General features: G+C 41.8%; 1 protein-coding gene across 2 annotated transcripts in view; it reads left to right on the top strand.

Moving 5' to 3' along the window:
- LOC147906026 (uncharacterized protein ycf23-like) overlaps positions 1–21,614 on the top strand; it is a 61,415-nt gene that overhangs the window by 18,973 nt on the left and 20,828 nt on the right. For both annotated transcript variants that reach the window (XM_087382740.1, XM_087382731.1), the window contains exons 3-8: positions 8,400–8,474; positions 8,667–8,729; positions 8,922–8,981; positions 13,931–14,020; positions 15,211–15,318; positions 15,450–15,572. In XM_087382740.1, coding sequence (XP_087238866.1) covers positions 8,400–8,474; positions 8,667–8,729; positions 8,922–8,981; positions 13,931–14,020; positions 15,211–15,318; positions 15,450–15,572 — 519 coding nt within the window. The remainder of the gene's footprint in view (positions 1–8,399; positions 8,475–8,666; positions 8,730–8,921; positions 8,982–13,930; positions 14,021–15,210; positions 15,319–15,449; positions 15,573–21,614) is intronic.

Consider the following 21,614-nt stretch of genomic DNA (forward strand, 5'->3'; position numbering starts at 1 on the left):
TGGAAAGTTTGCTCCTCCATATGCAGGACATAGGGGAATTACAGCAACAATTACAGTAGTGGAGCAATACTTTTATTGGCCATCTTTGAGGAAAGATGTGGAAGAATATGTGAGAACATGCATGGTTTGTCAGAAAGTAAAGTTTGACAGGCAGAAGGCACCTGGGTTGTTACACCCTTTGCCAATTCCGGAGAGACCATGGCAAAGTATAGCTATGGATTTTGTGTTTGATCTTCCACGTACTCCTATTGGACATGATGGATTGTGGACAATAATTTGCAGGTTTAGCAAACAAGTCCACTTTGTGCCAGTAAGAAAGAAAATTACAGCAGATCAAATGGCCAAATTGTTTCTGCAGCATGTCTTCAAGTATCATGGGATGCTTGAATTCATAATCAGTGATAGAGATCCGAGGATGACCAGCCTCTCTTGGAGAGGGCTGTTTGAAAATATGGGCACTATGCTGAATTTTTCGTCATCTTTTCACCCTCAGTCTGATGGACAATCGGAGCAGGAAAACTCTACCATCTTGGATATGTTTAAATGCTATGTCTCAGACCACAAAAGCAAATGGGAGCATTATTTGCCTTTGCTAGAATATGCTTACAATAATACGGTGCACACATCCACAGGTAAAGCACCTTTTGAAATAGTAGAAGGTGCTAGGAAGATACCTCCCATTTTGCATACAAAAGAGAAAATCTTTGAAGCTGATCGTTTTGTGGAAAGCCTTGAAGAGGCTTACAAGAAGATCAAATATGCCTTGCGAAGAAGTCAGGACAAGCATAAAAGAGCAGCAGATAAGCACCGCAGGGAATTGGTATTCACAGAAGGTGATTGGGTTTTGCTGCGTTTTCAGAAGGCAAGGCTGAAAAATAAGAAAGGTAGGGAAAGGTTGTACACAAAGCTGAACATGCGTTACTATGGTCCTTTCGAGGTTTCTGAAAAGATATACGAGGTAGCTTATAGGCTGAAGTTGCCTCCGCATTGGAAGATACATAATGCCTTTCATGTGAGCTTGTTAAAGCAATATCATGGAGATGTTCCCGAGGATTTACCTGATGAGGTACAGTCTGAAGTGGAAGAACATGATCAACTTGATTCTGGCACACAGAGATTGAAAGCTCAAGGGTAAAGTTATCCGTCGCTACTCGGTGAAATTTCAAAATTAGATTCACTTGGGATATTGCAGCTTTACCTTGATGCTTTCCAGTTAGAGCCGACTGCAGTCGAGGCTCCTACAGGTAGTTCAGCAGAGCGAGCGTCTGGAGCATTACCTGGTGTTCAAGAGGGTGGTAGCACCTCCACTCCCTCAGTACAGACGGGCTCACCGTGATTTCATGAGGTCCCTTAATGACACTGTATGTTTCATTCGAGATATTGAGCTGACAGTATTTCTACTGTGAGACTTCATGATATTGATGCATCTTGACTATTGATCGCCGAGGATCACATAGATTTTGAGCAGTGTATATGGATGGATGCATGCCTCTCCTAGCCATATTTTCACTGTCTTTGTATACTATAGTTGCGGCTTTCTTGTATACTCTTTCATGGTATATTTCATGCTCGCTCTTGTGTTTTGGGGCAACAACCTGTGGTTTGTTGTTCCAAGATGTAGGCCATCTTCTCCTAGTTCTAGTGATGCCCTATAGGCCCTGGTATGTGCCTTGTAGGCATTGGTATAGGCACTTGGTTTGTGGCCCAATGAGGACAAATGCCATTGGGGGATATAAGTATTTCATGACTCTCATTGATGATTTCACAAGATATTACTGGATATATCCTTTAAAAGCCAAATCTGAAGTTTTCTTATGCTTTCAGAGGTGGCTGAATATGGTTGAGAATGAATTAGGTTGCAAGCTTGTCACCCTCAACACAGATAGGGGGGGAGAGTATATGTCTAAGGAGTTTGATGCATTTCTGTCTTCACGGGGCATTATTCACTCATGCACTACTCCTTACACTCCTTAGCAGAATCCTGTTTCTGAAAGGAAAAACAGGTCCACAGTGGAGATGGCCAGATGCATGCTTAAGGCCAAGTCTTTGCCCAATAAAATTTGGCTTGATGCAGTGATGTGTGCCAACTATGTGCTGAATAGATCACCTACACGGGCATTGAAGACTGTTACACCTTATGAAGCATGGAAAGGCAAGAAGCCTTCACTTTCACACATGAGAGTTTTTGGGTCTCTTGCATATGTTCATGTACCATCTCAGCTGAGACATAAGCTTGATGATAAGGCAATCAAATGCATATTTATTGGTTACAGCTAGGAGAGCAGAGGGTATCGGTTATATCAACCAAATACTGGGAAGATTATTGTCAGTAGAGATGTAATCTTTACTGAACATTCAGCTTCTCCTCTTGTGGACTGCAAAGCTAAGCCAGTGTTGACATGTTTGATGCCTTTGAATCTTGGTTACCTCTGCCATCCTCAGAAGAGGACTTTGACCAGCAACATGAGCTTCCTGCAGGCCCTCCACCAAGCAATAGTCAGCCACTACCCGATGCTGATTTGCAGGTTTCTCTTCCAGCCCAAAATGATCCCACTATTCATGACGCAGTCATTGAAGAAAGAGCTGTCAATAGACAGCAAAGGCAAGTTCCCAGATGGCTTCTTGATACATTGAGGGACAGCAAACAAGATCAGCCTTTTGCTGCCCGGACAAGATCAGGGAATAGACAGATGCATGGTCACTTTCTTGAATTTGCACTCCTTGCTACAGCTTGCAATGAAGAGCCCTTGTGCCATAAAGATGCTTTTGACAGCAAAGAGTGGATGGATGCAATGAGAGCTGAGTTACAATCCATTGCCAAAAATGACACATGGGAATTAGTAGATCTTCCTCCCGGCAAGCATGCCATTGGTACATGGTGGGTCTACAAATTAAAAGGAAAATCTGATGGTAGCATAGATCGATACAAAGCCCGTCTTGTTGCAAAAGGGTATGCCCAACAACAAGGCATTGACTTTGAGGAGACCTTTGCTCCCACATCTCGGATTACTACCATTAGATGTGTCATTGCCGTTGCAGCCCATCATCATTGGCAAGTGCACCAACTTGACATCAAGACTGCTTTTCTTCATGGGGATCTGCATGAAGAAGTATATGTCACCCAACCTCCTGGCTTTGAGGTTGTTAATTCTGAAAATAAGGCATGCCGGCTTAGAAAAGCCCCATCCTCAACTCCGACACGCCCGGCAAGGGATCCCGCCAGAGAGGAGAAAGCATATGGTATCATTGCTCTTGCTTTAGGAGATGATTATATTCATCACATCTCTGACTTAGAGTCTCCTTCAGAAGCTTGGCAAAAGCTTGACATGATTTTTGGTGCTAGCTCTCACATCTCTAAATTATCACTTAAAATCTCTTTCTTTGAATTGAAGATGGTTAGTGGCACTACTTTGGCAGCTCATGTCAATTACATGCGGAGTCTTATGACTTAACTTGCTTCTATCAACTCTCCTATTACTACAGATGATGCTATGGCAGTGTTACTTAAGAGTATGCCTGAAGATTATGATCATATAGTTACCACTTTGAAAAATCTTCCTAATTCTAGTCTTGAAGGTATTATCTCTGCTCTCCAAGAAGAAGAAAGGCATATGGAGCTCAGGAAAGGCAATGACAGTGTTTATGCTGTAAAAATCCAGAAGGGCAAGTTTACACCTTGCAATCACTGTGGAAAGACAAATCACCTTTCAAAGGACTGCTTCAAAATCAATCCATGCAAACACTGTGGCAAAAACAACCATCATGAGAAGTTTTGCAGAGCCAAAGCAAAGACAGAAAATGCAAATCTACTTTCAGTTGATGAGCCTCCACAAGATGAGGCATTTTTTGAAGATTATGCATTTTAAATCATCTCTATGTATGCTCCAGATCTCTCTTTTTTATGTCAAGGTACTCAGCCTGGATAGTCCTCCAAAATGAATGAAATAAACTATTGTGTTTTGTGTGTTTTGTAAACACCTCTGGTCACCTTATGATGTAGGCCATGTGTATGTTTTGCTCCATGGTACCTCCTGCAGACATTGTGTGCATGTACATGTAGGGGAGATAACCATTGGAAGGTCTTTTTGTATCTCTTTTTGTTTACCTTACACCCATGGGAACCCTTGCTAGCTTGAGATGCTAGCCATTGATAGATCCATGACCACCATGAGATGGCATGAGACACCTTGTGCTAGCTGTATCCTTGACATAGCCTGAGGCATTCCCTTGAGGGGGGGTTTGATGGGATATCTCAAGGTGTATGCCTCAGGCACACCTTGGTTTCTATGTGTGAGTGCTAGAGGCACAGTTAGGTGCCCATAAGCACAGTTAGGTGGTGGAAAGCCACATAGGATGATTGAGAGAATCTAGGAGCAGATTGAGGAGATGATTGTGGAGCTCTGAAGTCATCAGTGATGTCAGTGAGCATGTATGAGGTGCCTACATAAGAACCTCACTCTTCTTCATTCCATAATGCAAGTATTCTGAGTTTGTGTCCACTCTACTCTTTCTTTTCAGTTTACCAACAGGGGTATGTCACGGGGGTGTGAAATTCTAAGTACTTTAATGTACTACAAGACTGTGACAACTTTGGTTTTAAAAGTCCAAGCATGGGCTTAATAATGTGTAATTAAACACGGCATGGTGCCTAGCACATAAGTGTAATTAATCCCTAGGCGCAAAGGCATTCCAAGGAATTAAAAGAGTGGTTGGCATTTTTAATGGGCCCCGTAGAGAGCCATGTACCTTCAGTGGCCCCCCTAGAGTTCCAGGTGGCTCTAGTGCCTTCTACATTCTCCTTTGCCATTCCTGGACCTTCCTGGGCCTTCTAAACTTCACATGTGTGGTTTTCTCTCTCATCTCTTCCTTTGTTGAGATTTTGGACTGGTTTTTCAGCCTCCTTCAGTTGAATTCCGTTTTTCTTCATAACTCCTCACCCGTTTGGATTCCTCGACTTCCCCTCTGCCTCCCCTTCGCAATGATATGCTTTTCCCTCCGTGCGTTTGGTAGAACGGGCAGAGTTAAACACTTCTTTTGTTGGTCAAATTTGCAAAAGTGGCTTTTTCTGGACCTTTTTGCTTCTACAGTCGCTTGGGCCTCTCCTCTTGCAAAGCTACAGCTTTCTGTTGAATTTCGAGTGGTCCCACGCGTTGGTTGACTGGTTTTTCTCAGTTTTGGAGGACTTTCCGGCGATGAAACTCCAAAACCTTCTCAATGCATTCCTCTCCGAAGCATGCTTCTTTTGAGCCCAAGAACTCCCACTTCTTCGCGACAGAAGTGCTTCTTTTTGCATTTTTCAATGGAATTCTTGTTAGTCGGCTCTTGTAAATGCTCTTTCTTCATGCCTTTGCACTCTTCTTTGGCTGAGAATGCAATTGGGCATTGGCTACTATGTCCTCTTGGCGACTGAGGACTTGGTTCGAGTTTTCAGGGCTTGGTGAGTTGTGATTTTGCTACTGCAATTTCTTTTTGCCATAAGCTATTGGTTGGCCTCGTGTGCCGTATCTTTCTTGGTTCACAGGTGCTGAGGCAGTGCTACATGAGTCATTCTTTGGTGGGATACTTTGCTGATTTTATTTTGGAGCTTTGAAAAGCTTTGTGAATGCCATCTGGAAACCACTCAAAGAGAGTGCAGCTGGGGTGCAATGTGATTGCATTTGGACAACCAATGGAATTGCACTTGGAAAAGAGAATGCCTTTGGGTTGAGCCTATGGGTTAAGTGCACTTATGTGATGGTGTTCTATGCTTGAAAGCCTTGCGAAGGCTCAGTGAATTGGGGCTACGTGCTCAGTTGCAGGGAGGGTCTCCCAGATGCAACTTGTAATCATTTCACTGTGAAATATAAAGAAATACCGAAAGGGGCGCCACGGTGTTTGGGTGCACTTGTCTATGTTTGTTGAGTAGGGGCATTCTAGCCTCCATCCCTTTTTCAGTGGTTTTGTTTGTGAACAAATGGGTAAATGCCAAATGTTGATCATGCAATGGTTAATGGTTGTGATATATGCTTTGTGAGCTGTAAATAAGTGCTGAAGTGATTAAAGGTTTAGTTCCACTGCCCTCTGAGTGATTAGAGGCCGGTTTCACGTCCCCACGATGCAAAACCAATGCAAGCAATAAAAATACTTTGGTTGACTGGGATGAACCCTTCTTTACTGTGGGCAAGAACTTTGGCCGCAACCAAGGTTCCTTGACCGTAGTCAAGTCTCTCTGACTGAAGTTAGCTCTAGATACTCTGGTTGACTGTAGTCAACTCTTCTTGGCCAAAACCAAGATTCCTTGATGAAGTCAAGCCTCTTTGATCAGAATCAATGCTTTGACCGAAGTCACAAGAACTTCTTGGCCAATAAAAACTCTTGGACCAAAGTCAAATAAAGAGTATACTTTATGAATTGCTTGGGGTATTACAAGTTGGTGACAGTAGGTGTTCCTGATAATTACAGAGAAAATGCATGAAATTTTCAGATTTGCTAATATTATAGTTGATAGAGTCTGTATATGCTGAGACACTGCAGAAATTCCAGGACTTGCAATGCCATGCTGAAAGTTGCACAAAAACTAGATAGAAAATGCTGATTCTGCTTGCCTCCGAGTGTTTGTATCATCTAAAAATTGCAGACATAAGTGAATTGTTGTCTTATGCAAGTTGCTGGGCTATTGACCTGGTTTTGGCTAATTTCTTCTGAAGTGTGAAATTGCTAAATTTGGTGAAATTTGCTAGAAATTGTGTCAAAATTTTGGGATTTTGCATGTTTGTAATATTTTTGCATTTAATCTATGCAAGAGATTACCATTTGTGTTGTCAAAAAGAATTTGCATGTCTTGTGCTTTATATTTTGTGAATTGATCAAGATGACTGCATACATATTGGAGGGCTCATTAAAATTTCATATTTGTAAGCACAAGGTCAAGCCTTCTTGCTCTCATAGAGACAAAGCCAGAAACAGGTGTGAATTTTTGTCAAAAGGCAGGCTCTCACAAGCCACTAGGTGTTGCTCATGCAAAAATTTGCTTTATTGCAACCACCACTTGCATCTGCCCTGAAGTACACTGGTATTTGCAAATATGACGCTACAAGGATTGGAGCCGATGCTATATCTTTCTTCGATCCACGCATCAAGCTTTCTCTGAGTGTGGAATAGGGAACACTTTCTTAATCATCTTTGCACATTGACTTTCGCAAAAAATTCCACAATGAACTTGACATTGTCCAAGTATTCCTGAATATGGACAGAAAGCTTGCCCACAACGAGAGCAAGAGAAGTGTTCGTGTTGTTATAGCATTGACACCTTTGTCTGTGTTAGATGCTATGCCTTACAATGATGCCAACTGTAGAAATGTTGTTGTGCATTGAGATCCACGTCAAACAAAACAAGGTTGGCTTGTCTGCAACGTGGCCCCAAGATTTCAATATCACAGGGGTTGAATGTTCTTCCTTACCCTCATCTGTAACTTTTGGAGCCCCTTTTTCAGCCACCTGCTTGGTTGGACTTATCATTTTATTCCGAAAGGGCACTCCAAGTATTGTGTACTCATCAAAATGAGGTAGAGTAGTAGGAGCAGAAAGACACATATGCTTGTGTGGTCTTGATATAAAGCACAAAGGACATGGTTGTCCCCCACCCCAGCTGTTTTGGCTGACTGAAATATGAGGCTGCATACAAATGGCTTTGCTTTTCAGTGCTAGCCTTGAGAACATATAAGTTGGCGTTTCATCTGCTATGCTTCTATCTTTGAAGCTCCTTGAGTTTCCAAGCTAATCTGTGTAGGTTGAAAGTGATAGTTAAGCAGGAAGACTTCCTTCGTATGGGCATTCAATGGTTGTAGTTCACGCTCCGTCAGATGGGCATTCAATGGTTGTAGTTCATGCTCCTTTGCGGGTCTGGTCAGGATTAAAATACTGTAGGTACTTACATTTTTGTGGTCCGGGCTAGGGTTTTGCAAGGTTTCGTATTCGCAACTTCTATCTATTCGCTTCAATATGCCTGGATTACATTGTAGATAGCATATGCCTTAAGTGGAGATGTGTAGTTGTCTTTTACAAATTGGGTGTATATGTGTATGTGTCTGTTTGTGTGTGGATATGCATGCATGTGTGAGAACATATTTCTGTGTGTGTATGTGTGGATATGCATGCATGTGTGAGAGCATATGTTAATCAAATGGTCTGCACCCACCATTTGGCACCCTCGACATTGGCAGGTATGTCTTAGTAGCTAGTCTTTGTGATAAGTGAAGAGTGATGGTTTTTAATGTGATGGAAGACTTGGAATTTGCACTGTTTGTTTTGTTTTTACATGATGAACAGGTCCTATTTCCGTTTAGATAACATTTTGGAAAAGGTCATGGCATTGGTATTTTATCTGGATTAATTTATAGAGATCTTTTCCGGTCTTGCAGGGTGGGGCAACACACGTAGATATTGCTTGCAGCCCCCAGCTTGTCAAATTGGCACTTGAGTTATCAAACTTACCTGTCAGTTTTGATGATTGCGTATCTCTCATTTCTGTAAAGAAATCAATAACGAGACAGAATTTTACTTTCAATCGCATGGCAAAATCATAACTATATCTGGGATAATTGTTTTACCATGTTAGGAACACTTTTGTTGTCTCATCCATGATCTGACAGCTAATGTTTTACATTCTTTCCTGCTCCTTACGTCAGGTATGTGTCTCATCAGTGGAGCCAGAAGCTTTTATCGATGCTGTAAATGCTGGAGCACACTTGGTACTTTTTGCCTTTTATAAGAATGAATGTTTGACTATCAACAATGTCATCGTGCATCTTTGTTCTGTCAGTTGTAGAAGTCTGATCTCCTGTTGAAACAACAGTGGTTCTGGCTTCCTCTGCAATTTTGAGCTGTGTGTGTGTGTGGGGACGCGATACAGTCATATTTTTAATTCAGGTTTCTTTTGACAGGTTGAGATAGGAAACTATGATTCCTTTTATCAGAGCGATCGGGTCTTTTCTGCTGAGGAGGTAATAATATGACATGCATCGTTTCATCTGTCATAACGAAGAGGCAATTAGCTTAGCTCTGTTTGTGAACTTTGAATGGATCTGTGCTGCACTTTTTGTATTATAGGTATACTTATTTTTTAAGTCTATCCTTGGGAAGAAGCTTCTCTCATGTTTCTGGAAAGGAAAAAAAGAAGAGTCTCTCGTGACTACAACACAGTTTACCTTTATTCTACTTGCAACAAAGCACATGAGTAAAAATATTTTATAAACCTATCGTGACCTCTTAATATCATACCACTAGATTTCATATAGGCATTCATTGCCAATTATTATCAAGAGGAGAACAAGGAGGGTGAAGTGTGAGAAAGAAAAGAAAGAAAGAAAGTCTATTAACATCCACGGGAGACCAACAGGTCTATGGGATAGCCAAAAGAACGAGCTAGTACATCCGCTCAGGGAGGGCACGTGGCAGCTCCCAAGGAGTGCAAAAAAAGCAACTCAAAGTTATTTAGAGTACCTACATTATAATCTGAAAATAAAAAACATAATCAGCCATACATGTTTAAGACTGAGAGTCTTTTGATTTGGATTTAAACCCTTGATGAGTGCGACACCCTCACGGTAGGCTCTCCATTTCCCATCCTTTCTAGCAGTCTTGACCTTGGCGAATTCTGTTGCCTTATTTTTCAATTCAGCTCGTGTGAGTCCCTCAGCTATTAATACCTTGGTCTTTCAACTTTTAAGATTGTTGGAGAAGCTTGATCCGCAAATCTCGTGAGTTAAGTGTAATGATAGCATGTCATCTAGAATGCAAGAGATTAGTTGCTTTGGCATCTTCATCATCATCAACCGTCCATTCAATGCTAGGCGTGGCTGCTTTGATGTGTGCTAAAGATTTACGGAAAGAGTCCTTCTCTTTGTACCTGCCTTCAGGGAGTGGCCCGATTCTAATCTTGAGGGAGCCCCCCTATTGTAATCTCTCCTTGAATATTAGTTTTATTTGCCTCTATATCAATCTCCACAATCACTTCTCTTTTAATTGTTTGTACTTTATAGTAAACAAGATCTTTAAGTGTAGAGACTAGTTGAGGGGTAGGGTGAGAAGCCCCCTCCTTTGATGTGTCTTTGCATATGGAGAAGGTGTCAGTGCTGCATGTCACGATTTGTGACGTATTCCTTTCTCTATACCTTAGAATTATGGATGGTTTGATGAATGGACACTTGTGGAAGGGTATGCCCTTTCGACGGGACACTTCCTATGAGGCACAACCCTTCACAAGAGACACATTCTATTGAAGAGACACTACCATTGTAATGTACCCTCTCATCAAGGGTCACACCCTTCACAAGGGGTACACAGCTCTTCATGCACATACTTTAGAGTACACACCTTTTCATGTGTGACTCTTCACTCATAGGACCTCCTTTGCCAGATTTCCACGGGTGGTTCCATCCTACCTTGCCTGCTCCCTCCAACATGAGCAATCTCAGGGAGCAGCCCGGATCTTCTTCTAGGAATGGCACAAACTAGAGCGCAGTCTCGTGCTCTTCTCACAGGGACCTCATATATGTCGCAACGCTTGCGTGTAGCCTCTCCGGAGATAAGCGACCCTAATCCAAAAAAGACCCCTAAACATACAAGGCGAAGCATTACTTCAACTTCAAATTTCTCAGCTTCAGGACAGCATTTCCGACTTGGTCCAGAAAGTCCAACAACTCCAGGATTCTCGCAGTACCACACATACAGAGGATTGATGGGATATCTCAAGGTGTACAAGCACACCTTGGTTTCTATGTGTGTGTGCTAGAGGCACAGTTAGGTGCCCATAAGCACTATTAGGTGGTGGTAGAAGCCACATAGGATGATTGAGAGAATCTAGGAGCAGATTGAGGAGATGATTGTGGAGCTCAGAGGTCATCAGTGATGTCAGTGATCATGTAAGAGGTGCCTACTTAAGGACCTCAACCTTTCTTCATTCTATAAGCAAGAATTCTCAGTTTGTGTTCACTCCATGCTTTCCTTTCAGTTCACCAACATGGTATCAGAGCCCTTTGATCCTCCTTGAGCCCATTTGTGCCACATCATCTTCTTCTTCTCCATCTTCTTCTTCTTCATCTTCACCATTTCTTCCCTTTCTTCCCAAATCTTGCTAGAGCTTGTTCTCCCTCGTTTCTCCGCCATTCTCCAAGCCCTTCCTGTTGGAGATACCCCTCGTATGGGCGAACTTCCACCTGCAAGCAATTGAAGAAAGGTCGTCGCTGTTGGTCGCCATTCCACGAAAATCGTCAAAACTGTCTTCTGCGTTTTCTCTGTGTCTGCTCCACCTTTCTCTAATTCCTTTCAGGGGAAGCTTCTCCATATCTTGGGCTATCTTGTGTTGAAATCTGAGCAGCAATGGTTGCATATTCAAGGAGAACAGAGCCAAAAACCAGTCGATTTTGACGACGCTCCAGCCAGCAATATCGCGCGCCATTTCGCCCAACCTCTGTGTTGGATCTTCTCTGGTATATGAGCTTTCTTTTGCTTCAGAAAGCCCTGTTTTCTTTGCTCTGAAGAAGGAGATACAAGCCCTCCAAGTTCAGGCCTCTGTTTTGGACAGTTTTGACAAGGTTGTGAGTCTGATGCTACATTAGATGCTACTTTAGCATTTCTGAGGTTGTAAAGTATTGAAAAGCATCAGTACAACTGTGGCTACTACTTTCTTTTAAGTTGCTATACCTGGATTTGCTTGGAATACTTTCATTTAACCACCTCTATAAAGCATGCAAGTGAAAACATCATTTTTATTATGTTTTGTAGTATGGAATTTGGTTGCAAGCCTTTGCTATTCTAAATGCTTGTATTTTGAAGCTCTTTCTAGCCCTGTAAGAGAGTAGACACTGCCCATTCTGGGTTAGACCCTCTCATGGCTACCATCTTGAATATGGATAAGTTCAATGGTAAAGGCTTTCACACATGGCAGATGAAGGTTAAGTTTGCATTGATGAGGGGAAACCTCTGGGGGCTTGTTAAACTGGCGTCAACTTCTTCTTCAACAGCCTCTAATGCTGGAGAATCCTCAGCTCCGACACACCCGGCAAGAGATCCTGCTAGAGAGGAGAAGGCCTATGGCATCATTGCTCTTGCCTTAGGAGATGACTATATTCATCACATCTTTGACTTAGAGTCTCCTTCGGAAGCTTGGTAGAAGCTTGACATTATTTTTGGTGCTAGCTCTCACATCTCAAAATTGTCACTTAAGATTGCTTTCTTTGAATTGAAGATGGTTAGTGGCACTCCTCTGGCTGCCCATGTCAATCTTATGCGGAGTCTCATGACTCAACTTGCTTCTATCAACTCTCCAATCACTATAGATGATGCAATGGCAGTGTTGCTTAAGAGTATGCCTGAAGATTATGATCAGGTTGTTACCAATTTGAAAAATCTTCCTAATCCTAATCTTGAAGGTCTTATTTCTTCTCTTCAAGAAGAAGAAAGGCACATGGAACTTCGGAGATGCAATGACACAGCCTCTGCCATAAAAATCCAGAAGGGCAAGTTTTCACCTTGCAAACATTGTGGGAAGACTAATCACCTCTCAAAAGACTGCTTCAAGATCAATCCATGCAAACACTGTGGCAAAAACAATCACCATGAAAAGTTTTGTAGAGCCAAAAAGGAAGCAACTACAAAGTCAGAAACTGCCAATCTACTTTCAGTTGATGTGCCTCCACAAGATGAGGCATCCTATGAAGATCATGCTTTTTGAATCATCTCCATATATGCTCCAGATCTCCCTTTTTTATATTGAGTTAAGGTACTCAGCCTGGATAGTCCTCCAAAATGAATGAAATAAACTATTGTGTTTTGTAAACACCTCTGGTCACCATATGATGTAGGCCATGTGTATGTGTTTTGCTCCATGGTACCTCCTGCAGACATTGTGTGCATGTACATGCAGGGGAGATAACCATTGGAAGGTCTTTTGTATCCCTTTTGTTTACTTCACACCCTTGGGAACCCCTTGCTAGCATGAGAACCTAGCCATAGATTTATCCTTGACCACCATGAGATGGCATGAGAAACTATGAGACTAGATGTATCCTTGACATAGCCCGAGGCATTCCCTTGAGGGGGGGTATGATGGGATATCTCAAGGTGTATGCCCCAGGCACACCTTGGTTTCTATGTATGTGTGCTAGAGGCACAGTTAGGTGCCCATAAGCACTGTTAGGTGGTGGTAGAAGCCACATAGGATGATTGAGAGAATCTAGGAGCAAATTGAGGAGATGATTGTGGAGCTCAGAGGTCATCAGTGATGTCAGTGATCATGTAAGAGGTGCCTACTTAAGGACCTCACCTTTCTTCATTCTATAAGCAAGAATTCTGAGTTTGTGTTCACTCCATGCTTTCCTTTCAGTTCACCACCAAGGATGACGTGACACCACCGGACGACTATGTGGACCCGATCCCACCAGAGGTAGAAAACGCTGAACTCCGTGCCCTCTACCGCCTACTTCAAGCTTCCAAAACTAAAAGACTTGGCATTAAACTTCCGGAAGCCTACACTGGTCAATGAAATCGCAGAAAAGTTGACCAATGGCTTGCAAAATTGCACATGTACTTTGATACTGTCGACCTCACTGAAGGGAAGAAGATTGCCTCGGCTGCCTCCCTCCTCAAAGATACAGCTTTTCTATGGTGGCAACGACGCTTAAAGGACGGCAAAAGCGTGTTAACTTGGGAAAGTTTTGAACACGTGCTCAATATGCAGTTCATACCTGCCAATGCGGACTTCCAAGAATGCTCAAAACTTTGACAGTTGGAGCAAACGGGCTCGGTGTCTTCCTACATCTCTCAGTTCACCCCATATTCTTTTATCTTTAAAAGTAAATTATAGGTGATGAGGTCTAAACAAGGTACAAAGGTTTTTTAAAATATAATCAGCATTTTCTTTTGAGGCTTTATTTGGGGATTTCTCTTTCAGGTGTTGCATCTTGCAAGGCGAACAAGAAAGCTGCTTCCTGTAACAGTTCTCTCAGTAACAGTACCGCATACCCTCCCCCTTGATGAACAGGTATTCCGATGTCTTGTTTTATGTTATCTTTTTCTGTGAATCAATTAAGTTTGATTGTTAATACTTTCTGATATGATGTTACATTGAAAGACATCAGAAGTGTATGCTGTAAATCTCAGTTTGTTCCACTGAGTTTTGGGAACAAGAGGATATGTGCGTGAGATCTGTAAAAGCATCTCCTTTAACTAAAATAGAGATTCCTGACCTTTGGAAAAGAGAAACATGTTGAGACACAGTAGAGTTTCGCCTAGTCCACAGCATTCATATTTTCACATAATCTCTAATACCTTTGAGAATAGTGGTGTTATTTAGAGATTTTTCTGGTTGTTTGTCTTTATATTCTGAATAGTGACCTATATCATGTTTTCAAGACTTAGAGCATGTATTGTACTATAAACTAAGTATTTGACTGTGCAAGAAATGCTTGTGGCTCTATGATGGTGAATACGCCATTCACAGTGTACAATGTGATTTCATCTGGCATTTTTGAATGTGTATTGAACCTGCCGTTGCAGGCCTTGATGTTGAAGGGTTTTTGTTTATACGTTGAATGCATTTGGACGTTATCGTTGGTGAGAAATTAATAAGATGGCGAATTTTTTAAATCTAATCGTAGGCCATGCTTCAATTTAGACTGCATGGCTAGGATTTGTGGCCCTCTTTGAAATTTGTGTCAATAATTACGTTTATGGTACTGCTCTTTGTGAGCAATACAAATTAATCGTGAAATAAAGAGAAACTTCACATATGTGTATCTGGATGTTCTCATACATGCACATGTGTCCATTTATGAAGAGAGCATTAATTTTGAGGCAAGCAGAGGTATAAATTAAAAACAAATAAAAGCAGGCTTTATGTAATATCTATGTATCCTAAGGGTGTACATGCTCAAACTGCTGTTTGTGTGTATTCTTGATTGGCCTCCTATAGTAGAAGACATTTGAGCTTTCATCACTTGGAGCATTACCAAACCAACAGTTAAATGTATTGATAATATATTTATTCAAGCAGTAAAAGGAAACAAGATGCTTTCATTTTCTGCCTTTATAAATGTGCATGAAAAATGTTTCCGAAGAGCATTGTAGGATTTGGATGTGTCCTTAATATTCTGCATAGGGGCATCAATGCCAACCCAGTGTAGCATGAAGCCATTAATAACTTACGTTTTTCTTTGTTTTTCTTTTTAACAGGTCAAATTAGCTGAGATGCTTGAAAAAGAAGGTGTGGACATTATTCAAACTGAAGGTGGCACAAGCTCAAACCCTTTGAATTCAGGGGTTCATGGTTTGATTGAGAAGGTATTTTTCATGATACCCTCTCTGGACGTTGACTTGCTCAGATTTTTATTCTGCAGATTTATTCTATAAAAGATTCCTTTCCTTTTCTTTAGGGCTTCTTACTGCTAATAGCTACTTCTTTGTTGTGACAGGCCAGTCCAACACTTGCGGCAGCATATGCCATTTCAAGAGGAGTATGCATTCCGGTCATGTGCGCCTCAGGATTGAGTGACGTGACAGCTCCTCTAGCATTTGCTGCTGGAGCTGCTGGTGTGGTATGCCATTTTCTGTTATCCTTTTCCTTTTCCTTCTCCTTCAAATTCAAGTTCATTTATGTCATCGCTTCCTTAATGTGGTTTGATTGAACCTCACCATAAGGCAATACTTGACAATGAAGTCAGTCCTTCAAATGTTTTCCTTCTTTTATATACACTCCTGTTTAGAAAATCAAGCAGTGTGGAAACAGCATCCTGCAAAGTACTAACAGAGCAAAAGACAGTTGTACAATAAGCCAGCAATTATGTCTTGCAGGCATCAAGGGGATGGCCAGGCCATAAGATGAGAGCACTCCAAGCCATCTGTGCTCTGATGTGACCTCTGATGTCTTGTCCAGAGGATTTAAAAAATGATGCCAAACCTGCCCTAGGCAAGAGTATGGAAATGTCAGATGCACATGGAAGCATGCTATTCTTATGTGAATCAATTAAAGACTGTTATGACACAGTAATCATCACATTCACTTGAAGGGTAAAGGGTATAGAAAGAATCACGTCTATGGTACAAACAACCAAGTAATAGTTTTTGAATCCTTGAACATAGTCCAGACACAGCTTCGCCATCTAGAATACAGATGGACCAATACAAGGGATAGTGGCTGCTGATGTTAAGCCCTTGAATACCTATACGTGTGTGACTTTGGCAGGATGGTGTCACCCAAAATATGATTTTGTCATAAGTAGAACTTAAAGCTGCCATCTAGAATACAGATGGACCAATACAAGGGATAGTGGCTGCTGATGTTAAGCCCTTGAATACCTATACATGTGTGACTTTGGCAGGATGGTGTCACCCAAATACGATTTTGTCATAAGTAGAACTTAAAGCTGTAACTCAATTTCAGGAGTCTACAAATCTGTAAGCTTCGGGTCCGCCGTATTCTTATTGGATTTGAGTCCAGAGCTTGCATGGCTACCATATAGTGTGATAAAGCATCTGGATGGCCAAAACACAATCATTTTATCTGCGAGGTGCCACCATATGTCCTTGATGGGATATAGTGCTTGACTTTGACTGGACATGGTGTTCTAGAGCTTTGAAAGCTTTTGATTCTATAGATGCCACTCCAAGTGCTTGATGTTGACTGGCCATGTCGGTCTAGATTCTTGAAGGCTTTTGATTTTACAAACTACTCCCGTAGTGCCAAAGAAAGGTATCATTATCTCCCTCATCAATTGAAACATGACCGCTGTTCAAGATCTGAGGACAAGAAGTGGCGTCTACCATGGGATATGGTTAGGTTGAGACAAGGGATAGTTTGGTCTGCAGTTGTGTAGCTTATTTGTGAGATTAGGGGGAGGGGAGGGGTACTGTGTCTTTTGAGATTAGGGGCTGGGGGGGATACCGTGTCTTCTAAGATAACCTTGGATCCATTTTCACTTCATGAGACATATAGGCCAACAATGATGTGAGATGCAATGAGGAAAAGATTACTTATTAAGATCCTTGGGAGGGACCCATTACGATCCCACAAAAAAACTTGTCACCTCTTCTTGGAATGAGGAGCTGGTTGAGGAGGATCAATATCAAAGGAGAATGTGTTTAAATAGCCTAGCAGAGTAGGGCAAGTGTCACTTAGCCCATCCTACAGGCTATTGATAGACGGTAGCGATGCGTGGGATTGGGACGGATATATGGAGGAGGTGGATGCTAGCTAAACACGCTGGCCCTTATAGCCAAGAGGCGATTTATATTAAGTCTATGTTTGGACATAAAATGCCTAGTGTTAAGGAGGTCGGGTTAACCTAGGGTCATGTAACCTAACAGTGGGATAGTTAGGACCTGACGTACCTTTGGTACAATTAGGGTAGTCTTAGGGTTGAGACACGTAGGACACCTATGCCTATATAAACGTGGGCCTCAACTTATTTGCCGGATGCCATTTGCGCGTAGGTAGGGCTGCATGATATGGGACACAAAGTTTTACCTATGAGTTCATTGGTCGAGGGTTGCTTGACCTCTAGCTCGGGGGTGATCCTTGTGCGCATCTATGGCTGGGTGGTGACGCGCTACTATGCCTGTCCTTATGTTCGTGTTCCTACCTTTGATCATGTTTGGAGGTAGCTTTTTGGATAGAGAATAGCGTTGTACCTCCAGGTTAGCTGTGTGTCTGTTTCATTTGGTATCAGAACGTACTCTTATCTTGTTGTTTTGTATTGTCTCCTTGCTTTTTGTATGTGCTTATTGGTTGCAATTTCCTTTTTGGATTCGTACATTAAGGACGTTGAATCCCAGTTTGTTTGTGCTGAGATTTTACAGCATGAGTTGAGCTCGCGTGTGCTCCTCATGATCTGTGTATTGGTGTGCTGCTTTGCTGTATTGCCAGGCTTAAGAAATTCATTTTTTCCGTAGAGGCAGTAGTCACGTAGGTGAATGCAGCAACTGGAAAAATTTCTCTCATTTTTGTAGTTCTTGATCTATGTATTGGGATTCAAGTGGTAAGATTTCTTGCAGCTGTTTGATTGTGAATTGTTGCTATATCTGTTTGCGAAAGAGAGGCCTTGGCTGATTGCAAGCAGTGATAGACGATTGCAGGCAGCAGTACTTGCTGTTTGTGAGCATGCTGCTAGTGTCTGGAAGTGGCAGCTAAATTGGCGATCTGCAGATTGGGAATCGCAGGCCTGTTCAGAGGCATGATTGTTTCGGAGATGTGAGTGAGCCATGTTTGTCAGAACAGATGTGAAATCTGTCTGACGCCATTGGGCTGTATACCTATGCGCAGGTCTTTGTGACTTTATATGGGTCTGTTAAGAGGAAGGTATAAAAGCTGATACGTCAGCTTGCTGGCGTGTCCTGAGTTCGTGGCAAAGAGAAGGCTGCATGTCTACAGGTTAAGAAACATAGTTTGAACTGGCCGTGTATGGTTACCACAGGGCCCAACCAGATGTATGGAATCGCTCTTTGCGTACGCTAATGGAAGGGAACATACTTGTTGGTGAAAAAATGCAAAAAGCACTTGTCCTCCATGGCTTTAAAATCGATACTAGTTGGAAGTTTGAAGTTGAAAGTTCTGTAACTCTCTGACAATTAAATGTGTACAATGCATATTTTCTTGTTTAAAAAAAATAAAAAAAATTAGGGTCATTTATGATTCAGCCCCAGGGGCTGAACCATACTCCCCATACCCGTATGTGTTTGCCGTATAGAAATGTATGGAAAATACTATGTGTAGAAAGGTGGTGCTGGCAGTTGAGGCTGCTAGAACTTTTGTCAAGCATGTGTGCATTTAGGAGTTTAGTGTGCATGTGAGGTTGCAGGCAGTGAGTCTAGAAGATGCACATGCATGGGTTGCATGTGTGGCAACTTCATTAAGTCCTGCTAATGTACTTCGAAAAGTAATTTTAGGGCTGTTAGACAAGTAATAAGTGAACCAGTATTAGCACTGGTACCAATGGATGGTCTTTCCATGAAAGTACACCCACCTTTTGCTCATTACCTACTTCAGTTCACTTTCTATCTCGCCTAGTCTACCAGCTTGTGTTTTATTCCTCTCGAAATCTCGACCAGCCTACTTACTCTATCTCCAGGCCTAGTATGCTCTCTATAGCCTGCTTCTATCTTCCCCTTGCTATCCCTTATTTGACTATAGGATGTGATTTCCAGCCCATGAAAGTACACCTAGCTTTGGCTAATCACCTACCTCATCTTACTTTCTATCTTGCCTACTCTAACAGCTGTGTTTTATTCCTCTCCAATACTCGACCAGCCTGCTTACTCTCTCTATCCACAGGCCTAACTATTGCTCTCTATAAACTGCTTCTATCTTCCCCTTAGTATAGGATGCAACCTTTAGTCAATCTCAAGCATATATCTTGCTCTTTTCTGCAAGGAGAAAAGCGCTTAGCACACTGTCAAATTGCATCCTGCAAAAATCTCCAGGGATTTTGAGCTTTTGATTGCATGTTCACACTTTTGGATTGAGGAGCATGTTGTTTACACATGTAATCGGATTCTAAACCTCTTTGGGTTTCATGCATGTTATCTCTACCTTTAATTCTCATTTTTTAATTGTAACTTCTTGCATCAATTTCTTGCACAACATTGTCATTTTACATTGACTGTTTATTTGCTATTTCATACATGCTCTCAAGAGCTTATAAAATATCAGGAGAGGCAGCTCAGCACTTTGATGCTCTTAGACCTTCTGCACCACCATGCATGTAGGTTGTCTAGAGATAGATGCTCAGGTTGGTGCTGCAAAATTCGTTCTAGCAAATGCAGACCATGCAGTAGTAGCTTTTCTTGTTGCAGCAGATTCAGGAATCCCAGCGCCTTCACAATGCGATGGCTTCCTTATATTCAAGAGAGGAGTGTACATCTGAGTATGTGCGCTCCTGGTTCAGGACATGGGACATTTTGCCATCATCAAGTACTAGACCACATCTGCACTATCTCTTGTGTAGATGTATCTTTGAGAGAAGCCTTTTTCGTGGTTGTGGGATCTCAAAGAAAAGTCCTCCGCACCTACAACTTGGAACAAATTCTGTGAGGCCTTCACAACGGAGTTCCTTCTTGAACCGGATGAATTTGACAAGTTTTGGAAGCTTTAGACCATGAATAAGGGTGGGAAGCTCTCGGATCCCTTTATTTAGGAACTCAGGAGATTATGGGTAAAGTCCGTGAAGGTATATATATTCTAGTCTTGTGAAGGTATATATAAACTATGTGATAAACTGTCCATCTTTTCTTCGTTTGTAGTTTGCTGAAGGCCTATCAAAACAAAATAAGGTACAACAAAAATAGAGGCACTCGATTAGGCTGTCCAGTTTGCAAAGGTTTATGACATCCCTTAAGCACATAAGGATGTAGGACCTTCGATGGACAATCAAGGTGAAAAGCTGTAGAAAAGACAATTGAAATAACCAACGAGCCGGTAAACTCGAAAAGGCTAAGCAGAAGTGACTATGCTTTTAAGTGTTGGTCATTAGTCGAATACATGCCATTTAAACCCTAGTACGGGTGTACAGCTGTCTACTGAGTTGAGTCTAGCAAGACTCCATGTAATCTTCACATTTGTAATGTCGATGTCCTTTCTTCTGATTCTGGTTGTGAGCATGGCCATTTCAATGTTAATGTGGTTGGACCCCATGATTTGATCTGTGTGGTGGGTTGGATCAATGAGCATTTGGCTCTTGTTTTATTTGATGACGGTATTGCTCATGACTTGATTGATACTTCTCTTGTGTAGAGGTATGAATAGCCACCACTACACTGTCAATCTCACACATGGTGCTTCAAACACCTTGGAGGAGATGGTGCAAGACTATTTGGAGGAGCCGTTGTTTTCATGTCATGAGATTGGATAGAGTAGGCATTTTTCTGTGGATGGAGTGAAGAGGGCTGTTGTAAATGTTGATTCTTTGATGCATGTAATTCACTTTTGATGTAATGGAAAGCTTTTTGCTCTTCATGGTGATCTCCATGGACCAATGGTAAAAACAGCATATATTGATTTGAATTCATGTGTTCAAAGTAAGCAACATCTATGTCTTGCTTTGGAAACACTACATTATTCCAACCCATCAAATGTGATGCTTTGTAGTGTGTTGAGAAATCCGAATAATAATGTGTCTCAATACACGTATTAAGCAAACTCTTGTGCAATAATGATGAAAGACAGCAAGAGAGGTAAGTTTTCTTATGGTGATGTTTTTTATAATAATGCTTCAGCTATGGCTATAGCTGCCGGCATTGATGCTACGATATTGTGTGAATAGCTTGCGCATGGACTACCCGCTGCTCAACGTGTTTTGATAAGAATCAGCCAGTTGAAAATTTTTTCCGAATCAGTGAGGTGACTAAGTCAGAGCACTCAGAGTGATGATTTACCCTAGGCTCAAATAACTCGAGAGATTATGTTAGTATTTTGAAGTGTTTCCAAAGGAGCTTTCCTTTTGGTCTGAACGTTGACTAAATGATTGAACTTATGCCTAGTGTGTAGCTTATGTTCAGGCAGTGGTACAAGGCTAGTTTTACTGAGGAGGATAGAATATCTCCAACTAGGTCAAGCGGGACTAGGAAAGGCACCTTGGAGTGCACCA

The sequence above is a fragment of the Dipteris shenzhenensis genome, chromosome 1 (assembly GCF_047967505.1).
Source record: "Dipteris shenzhenensis isolate YYH24624 ecotype China chromosome 1, Dip_SZ_1.0, whole genome shotgun sequence".
In the NCBI taxonomy this organism is placed as follows: Eukaryota; Viridiplantae; Streptophyta; class Polypodiopsida; order Gleicheniales; family Dipteridaceae; genus Dipteris; species Dipteris shenzhenensis.